The following is a 19,285-nucleotide window of genomic DNA, read 5'->3' on the forward strand; positions in this document are numbered from 1 at the left end:
AGGTTTGAGATCGGTATCATCAATATCATACTCAACCACAAACCAAGTATTTAAAATAGGAGAAAATTCCAATGAAACTCATTTTTTGTATTAATAAGGATATCCTCTCACCCTTTTTGGTAAAAGAACTAATCATTTTCAGAGTGTATAGATGTCTCTCCCAACAAGTGTTGCTCACATAAATCAAACTCGTACCTTTTGGTCATCTTGAAGATTTAGCGACGTCTTACACTGCTAGATCACCTTGTTGGTAGACTCATTTAAAATCAAAATTGTTCTTTAATCCCCTTAACTTTAAGTTATTTATATTTGGGGTTAGGTGATTTTTTTTCTAAAGATTTGGTCCACGGGTTGAATTTTCTCTATGTGGGCTTGAATGTTTTATCGTGGTCTTCAAATTTTTGTGATGGGGTTCAAGAAATTTGTAGCTCTTTTATTATGCACCTTAATCTTGGGCTTGTGCCTTAGGCTATTAAATCTTTAGATCTATCTACTTGGTAACCTTGGTGTATTTTCACTTTGTTATACTATATGATACATTGAAGAACATGAAGGATACTTGAGAAGTGGACAATGAAAAAGTTAAGGAAGAAAATGATAAAGCATATATAAAAATGAGATGCATAAAGTAAAGGTTGCATGTAGGGTTTTATTTGTTGTTGTATTAGTGTTCTTTGTAAATTGTAGTTTGATTTAGAGCAATGTGATATGAGAAATGTGAGTTGGGGAATGTAATGGCATTAGTTGTTGTGAAAATTATGGTATGTATTTTCACTTAATTCAAATGAGTTTAAATAGAATGAAAGTTTGTGTGATTGAATGAATTGGTTTTGTTATTATGATTTTTAGATAAAGAGATCTTTTATGTATAATAATAATTAAGTATTAATTTTATTAGGTAGACTTGATTATATGGACCGAAAGCATTATAATATTTTATCATAAATCGTGTATATTTGATTTTCAAATCTTTCCAAATCGTTTTATCGATGATTTTTCTTGTTAACCTCCTAACTCTAGAAATTGGATCATCTCATTTAATCTTTCCTTAGCATAACTTCGTAAGGTATCTCTCACATTTGTTGAAGTCACATAAGATGTGAATCTAACATATTTACATAATAGGAGTTACTTTAACATTATTCCTACTGAATTCATTCACAATGATACATTATCTAGTGTATATATTTATCTATCATAATATTATCATCACTTTTATATTGAATTTATTTTCCCCCAATATTTTACCATCCCAATATTTAATTGACGGAAATTAGAAAAGGGCAAAATAAATAGGAAATTCATGTTTTACATTGAAACCTTTCCATTGAAGAATTTGTACAAAACTATGACAAATCTGATTACTAACTTATCATATGGAAAAATTATTTAATATCCTCCAATTATTTGACCTATTATATTTGGAGGATCTATGTCTACTTTCTCAATAAAACTGTATCGTGCTCAAAAACAGAAAAGGATCCAATTATTAGAAATGATCACATAAAAGAGTAGCCCAAACATAATGACCTAGAATGTTGGTGAAAATAGTTCACCTTTTGTGAATTACTAAATTAGATGATAGTGCGAGAAAAACTTGCTTGAACATAACCCCAACACCTCATATTTATATACATCTAACCATAGTTTGACAAGTCATTAAATTGTGAGTCCCTTTCTCTCCCATTGTTGTTTTTCTTTTTTATCTCTCGTGATCTCATATTTAATGATTTGGTGGAGTGTGACCCACAATTTAATGTTTTGTCATTTATTTAATATTATTATTTTTTAGAGTCAATCATGATTAAACATGAGTAATAAATAATACAAAGACAATATTTTACTCATATATAAAACTCTTTAGTGGATAATTTTATTTCTCTTTAGTTAGTTCAAGTTAAAACACTTCTGTAAAGTATTTTACCATGATAATATTATTCTGTACATATATGACAAATCATTGATTTATAATCAACCATGATAATAGATGTATTAGGCAAGAAATTAGTAGTGATTATATTATAACTCAATCAATGGAATTAATTGACCAAAAATAATCATGTATTTCTATTTGCTTAAAAATGATTTTCAGAAAAATGTCTACATTATAATCTCTAATTTAACAAGTCCCTTAAATAGTTAAATTGACATGTCTTATAATTCTCGACTTATACAAAAAAATTGCAAGATCATTCGGCAAAAGTGTAAAAGCCCAAACAATAAAAAATGGTTTGGAGACCCAACCAAAAAATCCATTATCTATGGACCACTTCTATTTTTTTTCTTCTCTTTTTTAGTACCATTGCCAAAAAATCCAAAGAGTTTAAAATTTGTGTACTAGCAGTTGTAAAGTTTTTTACTGTCAGCATATAATTTGTCATTAATTTATAATATTTTGTTTGAAAATCAATAATAGTTAAAAGTGATAGAGATTTGCTGTAAAAAAAACACAGGGTCATTGTATAGATATTAAATCTAAAAATCAAACTTTTTTTTTACTTATAAAATAAAAATATACATTTAAATATTATATATATATATATATATATATATATCTATATATATATATATTCGTTTTTGTTCCTTTTGCAGGGTTTATTGATTCCTTTAATCACCTCAAAATCCCGTGCTGAAGACTGTGCGTTGAATTCTAACAATCGCGAGATCCAAGCAGAGTTGTTTTCCCAGAACTTGAGTTCGTTTTACTTTTATTAAGGTATTGAATTAAACTAATTTTATTATGCTATGCCCTAATTTTTGTTTTAGGGTTTACTGAATCTGATTTGTATTGTGTTTTTTCCAACCAATTTATCTGTTGGGTTTTGATTAAATTTCAAAAGGGTATTCAAAAGTAATAACTTTTTAACGTGGGTAGGTTAGTTAATTGAATTCTATGTTACTTGGATTTCATGCATATAACATGTATTGTTCTTGTTTAATTTTTAGAATTTGATGATTCTAGTGTTATGAATATGTTTACTTGATAAGTGCCTTCTGCGTTATAATCATCATCATAGCGTTTTTACCATCATGTGCACTTAATATAGTTGAGCTTTAGTTTAACCATTACATTCAGAACCTTTTTGTTTTATAAATTACATCAATTTTCCTTCAATTTTATTTTCATCATTATACTTAGTTTCTCTGAGAGGTTGATAATCGAGATCACACTAATGTGAGACACAAGTGTAGCTTTTGAAACAAAAGAGAGGTGTCGAGTGTAATTAAGTCAAATCTAAATCTTAAGGGAGGTTAATATGTTATGTGTTAGTTGATGTTTGAACATGATTTATGATAGAGTATTATGTCGTCGTTGGATCCATGTATCCGACCCCACCTAGTAGGATAAGGGCTTGGTTGCTGTTGTTGTTTTGTTGTTGTATGTGTTAGTTAATGTTGGGTTCATGAATGTTCTTCTTTTTTGTTTTTTTGAGACCTGAATCAAGTGAATACTGCACCTGTTCTTTGGATGAAGAAATTTTTACATCTTACGCTTTCTTATTGGGAATTTGGTAGATAAATATGAACTATAGATGGACCAATGGTAGGCATGAAACTGGTGGCCATGACAGGAAGCAATCTAAAAAGGATCAGGTAATTCTTAATTTCTTATAGTATTTGGCAATTAAGTGATGTGCTCTTCTCGTGAAGATGTTGACTCGTATATATCTTGCTACTTCACAGGCATATCAGGACTCCCTTATTGATGATTTTTCGGAGGATTTTCGTTTGCCAATCAATCACAGGCCAACAGAAAATGTTGATCTGGAAAATGTAGAACAAGCATCTTTGGACACACAGTTATCATCATCTAATATTGGCTTTAAGCTTCTCCAAAAGATGGGTTGGAAAGGAAAGGGTCTTGGGAAGGATGAGCAAGGTTTGTACCGTGTTATCACCTTCTTCAATATTTATCGATTCGTTCTTTTCTTCAATGAACTTTAACATTAATGCATTTGGCCATTGTTTTAGCTTCTGGTTTGTTGCATGAGTTATCCCTGACTAATTTTAAGTATCACACCTTCTCTTATGTGCACCCCCTTCTGTGCCTCCTTAGTGTTGTTTGAACCTTCCTTTACATACTTAAACTTTCTTCCCGTCACCCCATTTCCTAAATTGTGGGGAAAATGGAAGAAAAACTATTTAGCACGAGTTCTGTCTCATTTTTGGGGCTGATGGGCTGGCAGGTGTTTTTCTTAGTCATGTATAATTGTGATATCTGATATATATCAACGTATAGTAGTTTGTATGAAGAGTGGAAATGACTATTGTAGTTTTGTTTTTTGAAGTATATATTGACTTTAATTTGTATACGTAAGAATAGTTCTTAATTTAACCTTTAGCACCCTAGTTAATGCCTGCATAGTATTAGCACAAGCCTTTTTTGGAGAAGAGTTATATTTTTCTCTAGTTAACTGCTTGATTATTTAATTTAGCGAATTGGATTAACAGCATGCTTGAACTTACCTCTCACTGTAACAGAGCATTTTGGCAACTAGTTCATTTTCTATTTTTCTTTCGGTGTAATTTTTTTTATGTTTAAAATGTTTGATGATTTTGCTGTGAGTTATTTGATTTTGGTGTTCTCCTTGACTTCAAATGCTTTATCTTGGTTTTAAAATTGTACTTCTGGACTTGTGTGCAGGAATCACCGAGCCAATAAAATCTGGGATCAGGGATCCAAGATTGGGGGTTGGTAAACAAGAAGAAGACGATTTTTTCACCGCAGAGGAAAATGTCCAGCGAAAAAAACTTGAAATTGAGTTGGAGGAGACAGAGGAGCATGTGAAGAAGCGGGAGGTATGATTTATATAACTCCTTTGTAGCTGCTCTTAGTGCATAAACCATATAGTAGTGTTGAGGTTGATGTTTTACGTTTTCTCAAACCTGCACCTAGTATCAGAAAGCAAAATATGTCATATTTACATGTCTTTTGACCGGATTGGTATATCATAAGGAACCATCAACTTTGGACGGTCTTGAGAATTTCCTGCAGTTTTTATTACCTGGTGGCTTCTTCTGCCTGCTTCGTGCACCTTATGAAAATTCAGGTATTAGCTGAACGTGAGCAAAAAATTCAAACCGAGGTGAAAGAAATCCGAAAGGTGTTTTATTGTGATCTCTGCAACAAGCAATACAAATTGGCAATGGAGTTTGAAGCACACTTGAGCTCTTATGATCACAATCACAGAAAGGTATATTCAATTCTGCCTTTTCTAACTTGATACTCAAATTGGCTCAATTTTTTTCCTCCTAATGCAAAATCCTCGATGTGGAATGCAGCGTTTCAAACAAATGAAGGAGATGCATGGTAGTAGTAGCCGGGATGATAGACAAAAGCGAGAACAGCAGCGTCAAGAGAGAGAAATGGCTAAGTTCGCTCAAATGTATCCTTCTACTCTTACACCTGAAACACTTTTTTTTTTTACTTTTTAGCCCCCTCACCGTAACGCCTTCTTTCCAATATGTTAATGTCAATCAGTGCTGATGCTCAAAAGCAGCAACAACTTCAACTCCAGCAAGAGTCTGGATCTGCACCTGTTTCCTCTGAATCTAAAACAGCTACCGCACTTACGGATCAGGAGCAGCGAAATACTTTGAAGTTTGGGTTTTCTTCTAAAAGCAGCGTTTCCAAGGTACATACTGGTCAAAACTCGATGTTGCTCTTTTCAAAATCAAGTTTTTATTGTTCACCCCTGACATCAATTTAATGTTGTTTTTGCATTCTTACATTATACAGAGTTCAGATTTTTGTGTCAAAATATAAATATGCTAACCCCATTAGTTATTTTCTTCTCAATTATGCTAGATCTCTTTTGGTGCCAAGAAGCATAATGTTGCAAAGAAGGAAAAGGTTCCTATATCCTCAGTATTCGGCAATGATAGCGACGAAGAATAGTGGAAGCTTACTCTGTCAGCTGAGTCTGCATGATAACATATCTCCTTGATTTTGGTTTATATTATACATTTTCTATTTGGAATTTGTCCTATCATTGGTTTAAGAAGAAATCATTTGGAAGTCTTTGATGATTTGGAGAATTATCAATATGAGAGTGTTATGTGTGTAAGGATTATTATATTTATGGCTTTACATGAGTTCTATGATGATGGTACCCAACATTGATATTTGAATCACAATTACTAGCTAGCCCTTATATTTTTTGTGTATATGTTGCAAGGTTAATACTCACCAAGATGGATGTAAGAGCAACCCAGATTATTCTTAACGGAATAAGAACATTCTTACTTTGTTTTTCACTTGTCATTCTTATTTCTTGACTTTTGTTGAAGAACAATTATTGGTTGTTCTTAACCAAAGTAAAGTGAGGAGAGAGGTAGATGTTGTGGAAAAATGTAGATGTTGTGGGATTCAAATAACAATAAGAATGATGTTTGTCATTGTGAGGAAAAAGTTCTTATTTCATAAAGAATTGTAATAAATTATAAAATAATATATGAGACCCAAATAAGAATGAAAACGTTATTCTTTATTGGAGATGCTATAAACTAATACGATATTTATCTTTGTGTATTTAAAAGAGGGAAATATGTCTTGTGATATTAAGGTAATGGTTTAATATTTTAAATTATGGAAGGAAATAGTTTGTTTGTAAAGGTAAGACTCTCTATAGGCTTGTGTAATAGGCTGCCATTTTTTTTTGTAATGACATCTTTAAAGGCTTTTCTCTACTATTTAAGACTAATATTCTTGTATTAAGAAATAACTTATCTTATTCAACCATTAAAATTATGACATATGTTATATTTTTTTTTTAGTTTTTAGAAATGTTTTTATAGAAAGTGCTCAAATAGAACACATATCACAACTTATTTTCGATGAGGCGATACTTTAATCTCATCTTCCTTACCTTCCTTGTCCACTGATTTGAGTTCTTTTGGTACTACTAAGAGTATTCTTCATCATATGGGTAAAAAATTAATCATTTATAATGTGCGTGGTTACTCATTTTAACAAGTGTCACTCACAAGAATTAAACTATTGACATTTTGATCACTTTAAATATCTAGTAGAGTCTTACATCACTAAACCAACACGTTGTTAATACTAATTTGAGTTTACTATATATAAGTTGTCATTTTAATTGTTTTACATGATCAGTAAAATAGTGAATAATGTGTAGACAAACATGAGTCTAATATGAAGATCCCAAACCTTAGTGAACATGTCTATAAGAATGAGTTGGCCTATGGAAAATTACAGAAGGACCAACATGTCTATCCCATGGAATAAATATTTTAGAGACAAATTATTCCACCTTATATATATATATACATACAGAGCTTCTCATGATGAAAACAATACACTATTATGAGAAATGAGAACACTTAATATATACTATTAGATCATGATTAAACAGTTAAGATTAAAAGATGTATACACATAACTATTATGTAACCAATAACTAACTTTTAATCCTGACCATCCATGATTGGTTGTAGGGCCAAACTTATGGTTCTCATAATTTTTGTTCTCACTTCTACGTGTTAAAGCATGATGGACCATAGAAGCTAAGTGGATAAAGTTCATGCATTCTATTGCTATCAGCATTAGTATTTAACACATTTAAAGTATAGTAAAATTACAAAGGGGGAAAGAAGAGTATAAAGCTGGTTTACACAGAAGGATATAAACATGGGTCTTCCATGTAAACACACACATCACTTCCAAGTGTATACTTTCAAATGCATAAATAAATACATTTATGAATACACAGACTCAACCTGAGTATTAGTATTTATATGTTATAACATCTTCTTTACACAACATTTATTAAAATGCACTTAGTCTTCTTTGGAAGTGAGTTAGGCAGCTAGAGCAAAACCAACTTGGGCATTCCCATAGTCAAAAACTGTGTGATATACCCTCATGAAAACATCACCAAGAATCCTGCAAGGATATACAAGTATATCATCGTATCAAATTACGGATCACATCACTTACTGCGGCCACAATATTGCAGTTACGGTAACTTCCACAACTGTATCACCATACAATTGCAGTGTGATATTGAATCACAATAATACGACCGCATCTAGAGTCAATACAACTGCATTAGACCACAATCGGGCTGCGGGCCGCATTAAATTCAAAATCATTTTTTTAATCACAAAAGTTTCACGCCGCAATCTGCGTCGTAATGACTGCAACCGCAGTTTTTTTAAATTCATAAACATTAGATAATAAAGGTAACATACCAGAGTGGACCGCGTGGAGCAGGAACATCAAGAGCAATAAATCCACTAAGGCAAACTTCTGTAATGCCTTCTCCAGTTCTCATAATATACTGAAATTACATAAAGCATTTTTAAAATAAAAACAAAAACAAAAAAAAATCACTAGTTAGCCTTCATCTAAAGATAATAACAGCAAAGTTTGTAGTTCAATATGCTATTCGATTCGAGAATGTGCCTACGTCTTTTGGAATGTTAAATGACGGTCATCTAGTGCACGAAGCTACAATTTAGTAGGATCCGGAGAAGGTATATATGCACATAGCCTTTTACCTTTGCAAGCAATGAGACTGTCTCCAATATTTAAACCTATCACCGATATTCCGAAACTAACCCTCATCTTTTGGAATGTAATCACTATATCTTTCTTTCTTTGAACTTCCAACAATTCAATAGTTTTATTTAAAAGCCAAAGTGTTCCCAACATTGTGTAGGCCTGGAGAGTCTCCCTAAAGTCTAAACCCTGATGTTAATTTTACACTTGCAATACATTTCTGGGAGTATAATCATCTTCCGAGTCGAGAATGAAATTTCATTTTATCAGAAGGTGAAATGCTAACCTGATCTGGTGTGAGGACAAAAGGTTTATCTCCGATAGTGAACGTAATGTTTGGCATCCGAGAAAGACTATCGCAGCTTATCACCGACTCTCCAGCTGGACTTGGCAGGCTCTCACATAGCTGCCAATGATCAAAACAAACACTAAATATATGTCTGCAACATAATCCATACACTACATAAAATACAACTTCGGTTTGTGGACCGAATGATTTTAAGGGCTTACTTGGTTCACATAGCTGAACACTCTTTCCTTAGTGTTCTTTTGCTTTAGTTGATTCTGGATCCAAATCACAAGCATTTGACAAGACGAACACAAAGGAGTATCTCCTCTAGTTTTCGACTCTGTCTCCTTTTCAGTTACCATCTCAATTCCAGCGCTGCACAATTATAGAATTCGAAGTAAATTTTGAGGTCTGTTTCGGCGCAAGCAAATTATGTTATTCATGTCAAGGTCTTAACTCTCCCAATGGCAAAAGAATAAATTAATCAACTAGTAATTGTAAAGGATCTTCAAAATATTCACAAATTGACATACAATGAGACAAACATGGTGAAAAAGGCACGCATGGAAGTACATACTAACCTCTCAGATAGATCCTTCTTGAAAGCGCATAATCCAACTTGCGAACATACATCACCAGGTTTCACCTATATATCAATATCGTTCATTTAGGTCATAAATGGGAAATATCAGGGGCCACAATAGCAGTTTTTTAAAAACCAGAACCGGTTAGACCATGAACTGCCAATGTCTCCGATTCTGTCAAAATCGGCTTAACCATAAAATTAGTCCGATGAACCATGACCTGGTGGAGGTCTTGCCAGATTAATCTTCATGTTTTTAAAACATTGCTTTTCATAGAAGGAAGGAAAGCTTACCCCTGATACTAAGAGATCCCATATCAACTCTCCGTATTGAGAAACGACATCCTTACATTCTACGCTGAGAACTCCCTCGGCTCCAATAGCATGGTTGATTTCAGCAATAACAGGCTGAAATTAATTAACAGTCAACAAAGATCATTAATGAAAATCTACAATAACCAAAGGCTTTTTCCGACTACAAACGACAAAGTGGTGTTCTGTCAAAAAGAAAATCTTCCAAGAGACCATTTCAATGATTGGATCTAAACCCTTCCTAATATTTTTCGTTTAGAGTTGTTGATGGTCTTCCTTAACCTCAAAGCAAATAATCAATAAGAAATTCTTTTCCCGAAAAAGATTGAAGAACATACAGTTGGACCAGCAAGCAAAGATGTTCCTGAATCCACGATAACAGCACAGCCACCCTCACAAACACCTATGAATAACATCGATATATTTCAGAATTAGGTACACTTCGGAATCATAAAGAGTGTCATATTGTTGAGGAACAATAAAGTTACCTGTTGAAAGACCTCCAATGAGAAAATCTCCCATTTCAATCTGAAAAAAGGAATATTTGTTGTTAACAGTTTTCAGGACGAAATTGTATTATACAATTGAAGAGACTTCTCGATCGAACAAAATTTTGTTTCACTGACCTGCCAGTAACCTCTTCTTGTAACTGGAACGTAAGTGTGTTCTCCTTTGAAGTGCTTTGAATCAACACCGCCGAATACTAGTTCACCACCCTTTTTCGCATTTGGATCCCCATTGAGCCAAAAAGAGAACACCTTCTTACTTACGAGATTCTGTTCCACAAGATTGTACCTGTGATTTAAAAATGGACCATAATATTAAAGGCACATAAGGGATTCACAATACTTCACTCAAACATGGAAACCAGATACCGATGGAAGTACGGAACCACAAAAGACATGTCAAAACATACCATACTGGCACAGAATCTTCAATTGAGATCTCCTGAAAGCCAAGCCCGAGTATTCCGTCAAACTTCCCTGCCAAAAAGGAAAGACTTCCTTCTCGGGTAGCCTCGATGAAATCCTACAGTTTATAATAATGACTTTTGTAAGTATTGCTACAAATCTGTACAATCTACATTGAGTGTAAACTCGTAAACAAAGTACTCACCTGATTCTTGACGACAACATTGCCAACTTTAACATGATCTTGACTGAAGAAACCAGATATTGATCCAGAGCCATAGCTTATTTTACACGACGTTCCTGAGTTGATAGCCAGAATTAAACTTATATTAAACTTCAAAATATATATATACACGGCATACCGAATGTTCTAATTTAATGTTTGCATTTATCACAGTACTGCAATGATTGACACGGACGGTTAGAAGCCAGCGTTACCATTTTTGGCATATGTTTTGGATTTCTTTGCCTTGTACCAGTTATGCGTATAGCAAGCAACCTGCAAGAGAATGTAAGTCAATATAATACGCTTATACGTAAATGGCGGTGAAGACACAAAAGTTAAGTTGAACTCACGGAAAAGTAGCACTTAGATGATGGAACCCAAAGGTTCGAACTACCAGTATCGAATATGACAGTAAATTTCTGTGGCGGTGTACCAATTCCAACCTCGCCGAAATACTGAGCATCCAAATAATTAGTCAAAGGTACTATATCTTCACCCTTCGATGTACCAATATACTTATCATATAAGCCCATCATTGGTCTTCGTAACTTTAGATCTTCTCTCGACTTTTTAGCCACATGAAAACTCTGAAGATCGAGAGGTTTCTTCTTCAAACCAACTCTCAAAAGTCCATTTGAGAAAGAAGGAAGTAGGGAACACGTTAAAGCCAATAAACAGAAGGTCGCGCACAATTGCTTGTAACCCATGGTCAGCGAAAATCTGTCGGAAAAGGTAATCTGTGTAAGCAAGTTGAACTCGATATAGTCCTAATATTATTCAGAAGGCAAGCAACCATACAACGGTGAAGGAAATGAACAATTAAACAGTAAGCTCTTGTAGCCGACATTCCTCGACCCACACTACCAGTGTCATAGATAAACAAATTATACACAACAACAACAACCAAGCCTTTATCCCAGTAGGTGGAGTCGGCCACATGTATCGAACGACACGATAATGCTCTATCATAAATCATGTTCATTGACAAAGCATTGAGTCATAGATAAACAAATTATATAATAAGTAAATAGCAAGAAGATTATATAGAACTGTTCTCTGATATTCAACTTTTAGTAAGTAACTAGTTAATTATTCCTAGCAGCATAACATTTTGTATCATAAAGTTTTGACCTTTGATAATCAAAAAACATCAAAATTCATAAAAATATGCATTCAGCTAAGAAATACCTTTGTCAAATTTGGTCAACGGGGCAGAAAGGAAAAATTATAGCTTAGATCTTGATTACAAAGCTTATAACTATAGACAAAAAGGGTAATTAAAACAAAAAGGTTGAAAATTTATGAGAACAAATTCACTCCACCAAAATTTCATGTTCATATAGAACTATAGACAAAAGGGTAATTAAAAAAGAAAGGGTGAAAATTTATGAGAACAAGTTCACTCTACTAATGTTACAACTTCATATAGATCCTTAAAACCCATATTCCAAAAAAACAAATAGATTCATCAAAATAAAAAAGGAAAGCCAAATACAGAAGAAAAAAACATGTTTAAACAGATAACTGAACACAAAACGATAACATGATTGTTCAAACCTATTAAAACAAAAAAAATCACAGATTACTATATGTTGAAGATACTATGTTTCAAGATCAGATGATACAAAAAATAAAAGTTGAAACAAATAGAGTGGATGATTAAAACATAGGAAAAATCAAACCTTTCTAAGATTGAAACTATAACAGATATGTTGTTGGTGTTACCAAGGTCCCAAAAGCTGAGAAATGAAGAAAACTCAGTTGCACCCTATAATATATATACACACAAAAAATGGAATCTTTTTTTATTCGAAGGTTTTCTACCAATAATGGATGTTTATCAATGTGAGGAAATTCTATTTTCATAATTGATTAAAATATAAGGTCCTAACCTAATATCCAATGTTCGATTCCTGAAAAAGTAGTTTGGAACTCTTACCAAAAACGATGAGAGATAAACGTTCTTTATATATTGATTAAAAATAATAATGTATTTAATATAACAAGAAATACTGAATCTGAATTTTCAGTATAAGTTATAAATTGCATTAAGTATATGGTGATTCAGAATTTTCAGGAGGGAAAATAGTATAATATAGAAATTATATAATACAGTGATAAAAATGTTTTCATAGTTTGTTATTATAATTTACAAATCTCAAATTTTAATTTTTGGTTTTAGTTAAGGTATCTTGCCCTAGCCCTATTATTAAGATAGATAACTAATCTAAAATTGGTAACTACACCTCCAATTTTAATTTGAAAAGTGTAAAAATAATTTCGTTTATCACTAACATTTAAAAGGATTAAGTTTTGTCGTAGAGAACAAAGTATTTTCTAATACCAAAATTTTATATTCTCCCGTCACTGAGAATATAACATATATATTATTTTATTTAGTTTTTAGAAATATTTTTATACAAAATAAGTAAATAGGATATATGTCATGATTTTAGTAGTTGAAATATATAACTTATTTGTTAGATGCTTTGTTCTATTTGTTGAATTATTATTGTAATTATTTATAGATGAAAATAAAGTTTATAATTAAGGTTGGTAGCTTATTATAATTATTTTGAATGGGTTGTGGTGTCTCATTCGGTAGCACAAAAATAATAAGAATATGTTGATATCTTCCTAAATGTTGCGTAAGGTTGATTCAGACATTGACATTTAATTTATTTCATTTAAGCTAAGCAATCGAAGATTCATATATTATTTTCATTATAAACTCGTACCCAAATGATTTTTGGCAAATAATGTGATTAAATTATGAGTTTAATAGTATAAAGTTTTTGACACTGTCGGCACATCATTCACCATTGATTTATAATACTTTTGTTTGAAAGTCAATACTAACAAACATATGAATGGTGCGAATTTACTGACAGTGTAAAAATCACTTACACTGTTAGTGTATATATATTAAATTCTTAAATTATTCCACTGTTAGAAAAGTTGAGTAAGAGTTTAGACTTTAGATCATGACAACATACATATACACATCTAGAGATAAGGATAATTATAAAGTCAATTGGATTTAACTAAACTTATAAGTTTGTTCGGATAATAAAAAAAGAGTGAAACAATATATATACTAATTGTATAATAGTTTTTTACATTGTAATTATATTATTCATCATTCATACTTAAGCATCAACTATTAATATAAATGAATGGTAAATGATGGATTAATTATGCATTATTTTTTACCCTAAAAATTGCATCAACCAAATAAATGTTGGATATTACTAATAGATTAAGTCACAAGCATATATTTTTAATTAATAGATTAAGTCACAAGCATACATATTCTATCCAATTAGCTCACCCAGTTTGGTACAATAATGATTAGACCTGAATATGGTCAGGTTTCATAAGGTCTATGACAAGATTTAGGTCTAAGAATTAGAGTTGTGTAAGAAACAAATATGATGTGGTGTATCTCATGGTTGTTCATACTCATATTTGTATGTGTTTATTCAATTATGTAAAGAATAATAACATTTATTCGGTCTAGAATATATAATACATTTTGTTGTAACGTAACTTATCTACTAATATATTTTTGTATTTTTAATTATATTTTTCAATTGTTTTTGCTGGTTATTTAAAAAAAAATCAACAAATGATTTATAATAACAATGTGTACATTTCATATAAATTCTCTAATTTGTCATAATATATACCTACATTTAAATGATTAACAAAATATCTACACATATTTGATTTCATGTGTCAAATTACATATCTATAGTAATAAGTAATATTGAGAATATTTTATTTAAAATGAGAATGCATTATATTTAATCAGTCTAATGTTGAGTTCGGGTTTAGAAGTGTCTAATTGACATTTGAGGTCGGACTACCCTTCAAACCTAGACTTTAGCTTGAGTCCAAAATATAATAAGATGAATGTTTAAGATTGAAGGTTAATGCTCATTACATCCAACTCGACCCATGCCTCTACATTTGACAGAATGTGACACAAATAAAAATGGACCTTACTTTATGAATTTTTTTAATAATGTATTTTTAACATTAAATTTTGAAAAATAATAATATCACATATATATTTATATATTTTTAATTTGAACAAGATTTATCTAAAAATAGGATTTCTAAAAAAATAAACAATATCAATGCTCCATACAAGCTACAATTTGTATAAGCTATTAAGGTGATATAAAATGTAACAATATCTATTTAGAAATTGGATTTTAAAGAGAAAATAAAAGATTTGAAAGTCTTTTTACAAGGATATTTCATAGTTCATTAGTAGAGATGACAAAATAAGTCACTTGTCTTATTTTGTCCATGCTCGTAGCTAATCACAAAATTGTAAGCGAGCATGTCATGTCCGTGTTGTCTTAACGTACAAAATTATATAATGAGCTTGCAAGCAGCCTACAAGCATGGATAAATAATATAAAATAAGAAAATTAATACAATAAAATAAAAAGAAATTAAATAAAGTAATTGAAGATAATTTTTTTAAAATAGTTTTGATATTTTATATGAAGTTCAACAAATCATATAACATAGAAATTTTTTTTAGACATTAAATCACATTAAAAATACAACGGACACCCCGTAGGCAAATGGGCTCAACAAACATGCAAAATTTTGCATATCCAGCCCACAAAATTTTTGTGAGCTTTGCATGTTGGCCCGCAGGAATTTACTCATTTTTTCATCTATATTGATAAGTATTCTCTTCCCTCTAACATTAAGCACACGGTTAAAATGAATGTGTAAAAATGATTTAATATGTATTACACTATCAGCAAATCATACATCATTGATTTATTAATCATTGTTAAATCTCAAACAAAAGTAATACAAATCAATTATAAATGATATGCTAATAGTATAAATAAAAAAATTACACTGTCAATGCACATATTTTAAGCTCGTCTAAAAAACTCTAGAACCTTGATAAGATGGACCTATGTGGTCCCCATGATGCATATGCATATGAGCCGGCCCCAGATTAAGTAATACCACGTTGGAAATACGTCAATATGACATCAAAATACCAATTTCATTTTTCTTTTGTTGCAAAGTTTTTAGACTTTAAAGTTTAAACATTGTATTTTGCCATGTTTTTTTCTTTTCCTAACTTCTCTTTGTCTTAGATGCAACACTGAACTCAAACACAAACTTGTCTAGATCATATAACATGTTGAGTTGAAGTACAAAGTCTAGGGAATTGATGTTTTTTCTACCCAAATTACTTAATTAAATATTTATACACAATCACTATATTATTATTTATTTATATTACTTTTTTCAAAAGTCAATAATGACTAAAAATAAATAGTAAATAATGATCAACAGTGTATAAAACTCTTACCATATCTATATATTTGTTTCTCATGCAAATATTTACTAGAATTTAAGGGACCCTTTTATAGTTTACTCAGCTTCTTAAGCATTACGGATAATGACATTTTTAGCCTCACATAAGTAATTTGCAATATGTTATCTATTATTCATGAATTAATAATTATTGTGTACTAAGTAAAAGTAATTTATATTAATAGTAAATGTGATGTATCATTAATGTAAAAATTTTTACATTGTGGGTATAGTAAAATTAAATTAAATTCAATCAACAAATGTATATCATTAATGAATAAAAGAAAATAAAATATACATTGATCGTCGACCAATAATCAAATATCATAAGTTAATAATCGTTGATTTTAAAATTAAAATAAATTATATTAATGATAAATGATATGCGGTTAATTTAAAAAAAAAATAGGCCTTCAAATATTAAGTTTAGATAACAAATGTGTGTATTTGTATTATCAACAAGTAATTCCCCCATAGCAACCTAAGTATGAAACAAACAAACAAATGAGACCAATAGTGGTTTAGATTTTATATAAAAAAATAGGTAAGGTAAACCAACCAAACCAAAATCAAACAAATCACTTTTATGGTTGGATTTTAAAGTGTTTATTTAGTCAAATTATTCTTTAAACTTTCACCTTATCCCTATTATCATTGACTAACTAACCAGATTTCTCGAGTGGACATCTGTTGTCCCATAAAAGTGACACTATTTGTGATCGGTCAAAAAAATAATTAATTATTAAAATTTTAATTTAAATATATTTTTTCAACCAATCACAAGCAGTGTGACACATAAAATAACACACTTTATGGAACAACAGATGTACTTCCAGATTTCTCACAAAAGCTTATCATCCTAACTGTTTTCAACTTTTCATATGTTAGTTTCCAAACTCAAATTAGTGTCATTCTTTCTTATTTGGTTTGAGATGTTACATCATGGATTTATTAGGGTCTTTTTAGTCATTTTCCTTTATATATATATATAGTACATGAAAAGATCAAGACAATTAGGAATATGTGTTATTTTCAGTTCCTCCATTCTCTTTCATAGATTTTAACAAAAATAAATTATTTTTTTCTAAAGCCTAAATCTACCTTGTAAGTATAGTGTAGGGGTCTCCAAATAATCTTCTATAGAGACTTAACTAGGGATGGGAATGAGATGAAAACAAGGGAAAAAAATTGTATCAAGAATATCTAATTTACCATATTTAGAGACAATGTATTTATTTTTTATAATACTATTATTTAGGATTAAATTTTTATTATAATTAAGTAAGTTTGTTGGTTGTCTCAATATAAATATATCTATACATAAGTTTTTCTAAAAAAATTAGCAAAAATTGAAATTAATTCTTTTGAAATGAGTTAGCAACATGAAACTTAAACCCCTACTTTTATATTTATAAGGAAATATCTACCCAAGATTTATATACCGTCAATGCATTATTCATTATTAACTTATATTAATTTTTAAAGAGTCGTTGATAATTAAATATAAATAATGAACGACATACTGACAATGTATAAAACTCTTACACCGTCAACACATATTTTTCTCATTTATATTTAATTTTCCACACGCAATTAAACTGTTACATTCTTGAAATCATCAATTTACAGAAAGGTAATATTTATAATCATTTATCATATGTTTGACTAAAATATGACTTGCATAAAGACAAAAAGCAAGATTAAACGAATTTTTTTACCCAATAATCTTAAACATACTAAAACTATATATTATTTTTAAGCCTGTTACTCTTGTTTCCCCTCTTTTGCAATCATCCACAACAGCTTCACCTTTGTCAACAAGATTATATATCTCAAATGGTATTCCATTTTCTGCCCCGAACCAATCAAAATATTTCTTTTTAATTTTAATTTTGTTATTCATGTGGCAATATCTGATAGATATAAGATAAAGAATATAACACCCCTAGAGACATGTGATCTCTGTTCTACCTTTCTGACACTTGTCGGAGCATAAGACAAAAATTATTCCCTACATTTTTTCTCCTTTTAAAAATATTGCATGTGCCGGAAGAGTGAAGATTTTCTATACCATTATTTATCTATATCTCTATATCAAGACAATAAAATCATGTCAACTAATAGTAGTTATTGTTTTTTGACAGAGAATAAAAAAAATTAGCATAATTTTATCAAATGACGAAATTTTATTGCTTGATATAGAGATAGAGAAATAGTAATATACAAAATCTTTGTATATGGTAAGAATCCAAATCTATAATATAGAACTATGGAAGCCTACAATTGAGGACTCAAACCTTTATATCTTTCTATAAGTTAATTGTTCCTTGGCTTATTGAAACATCTTGTAGCATTCCTACCTAGTTCATTGTGTCATGTATCTATCTAAGAATCACATGTTATGTTTAGCATCACATGAGCTCAAAAAAAAGTTAACAAATTGAGCTAAAATCACTTGAGTCATTGGACCAAAAAAAGTATATCACCCTTGAAGGTGAGAGAAAGATAGTGAGACAAAGTGAGTTGAGTGGGACTTAGTAAAAGAATGAAAGTATGTGAGTTTGTTTTTATTGGGTTTCATGGAAGCTATTTAAGGTAACCCACTTGTCTATGTTCCTTGATCTCTAAGTTCATTGGCCAATCTTATACAAATATAGAGAGTGAAATTGAAGTTAATTAAATTTTATAATCAAAATTCATCAAACATAATAAAATATAAAATATAAAGAAACATATATTGAGATAAAAAAAATTAAAATAATATATTTATCTTAAGGAGTAAGAAGTAGAAAAAATACTGGCTGAGAGAGTTAGGTCTATATACTTATGGATGTCTCCGGATCGTATTGGATTGCCTCCGGTACGAAGATACCGGTGGGAAACAAAAAAGAGAGTGAGAAGTACTAACCTCAAGTTGTCCATCTTTCCTTCATTTAACTTCTATCTTCATTCTCTACATAAGCCATTAGAGTGAGTACAATCCAACCCTATCTACTAACCTGGTTTGACGTAATCATAATTAGACTTAATCTATATTTAGGGCAAATAAGGGACAAACATGACCGACCTATGATTA

General features: G+C 30.7%; 2 protein-coding genes and 1 long non-coding RNA gene across 6 annotated transcripts; 2 read left to right on the forward strand and 1 right to left on the reverse strand.

Annotated features, from left to right (window-relative positions):
• LOC109329853 (aspartic proteinase-like) lies at positions 1,037–12,642 on the reverse strand. 4 transcript variants are annotated; one of them, XR_002105588.1, is made up of 15 exons: positions 12,531–12,642; positions 11,199–11,568; positions 11,061–11,121; positions 10,828–10,922; positions 10,628–10,740; positions 10,338–10,506; positions 10,200–10,239; positions 10,050–10,114; positions 9,694–9,807; positions 9,398–9,462; positions 9,038–9,191; positions 8,814–8,933; positions 8,218–8,306; positions 7,680–7,909; positions 1,037–1,047 (listed from the first exon to the last, which is right to left on the reverse strand). XR_002105588.1 is itself a non-coding variant. In XM_019563716.1 (14 exons), the coding sequence occupies exons 2-14, from the start codon at positions 11,553–11,555 to the stop codon at positions 7,825–7,827; spliced, it is 1,527 nt and encodes a 508-aa protein (XP_019419261.1). In that variant the 5' UTR covers positions 11,556–11,568; positions 12,531–12,642; the 3' UTR covers positions 7,606–7,824. The 4 variants fall into 4 exon arrangements, 3 of the variants coding, with proteins under 3 accessions (XP_019419261.1, XP_019419262.1, XP_019419263.1); XM_019563716.1 differs by lacking the exon at positions 1,037–1,047 and having other exon boundaries at positions 7,606–7,909; XM_019563717.1 differs by lacking the exon at positions 1,037–1,047 and having other exon boundaries at positions 7,606–7,909; positions 11,199–11,585; positions 12,531–12,616.
• LOC109329854 (G patch domain-containing protein 8) lies at positions 2,570–6,155 on the forward strand. The gene is made up of 8 exons (XM_019563719.1): positions 2,570–2,716; positions 3,517–3,594; positions 3,685–3,880; positions 4,646–4,800; positions 5,052–5,195; positions 5,284–5,387; positions 5,483–5,636; positions 5,810–6,155. The coding sequence occupies exons 2-8, from the start codon at positions 3,523–3,525 to the stop codon at positions 5,897–5,899; spliced, it is 915 nt and encodes a 304-aa protein (XP_019419264.1). The 5' UTR covers positions 2,570–2,716; positions 3,517–3,522; the 3' UTR covers positions 5,900–6,155.
• Positions 11,581–12,316, forward strand: LOC109329855. The gene is made up of 2 exons (XR_002105589.1): positions 11,581–12,138; positions 12,225–12,316. It is a non-coding gene; the product is annotated as an uncharacterized LOC109329855 (long non-coding RNA).

Source organism: Lupinus angustifolius, chromosome LG16 (assembly GCF_001865875.1).
Source record: "Lupinus angustifolius cultivar Tanjil chromosome LG16, LupAngTanjil_v1.0, whole genome shotgun sequence".
NCBI lineage: Eukaryota > Viridiplantae > Streptophyta > Magnoliopsida > Fabales > Fabaceae > Lupinus > Lupinus angustifolius.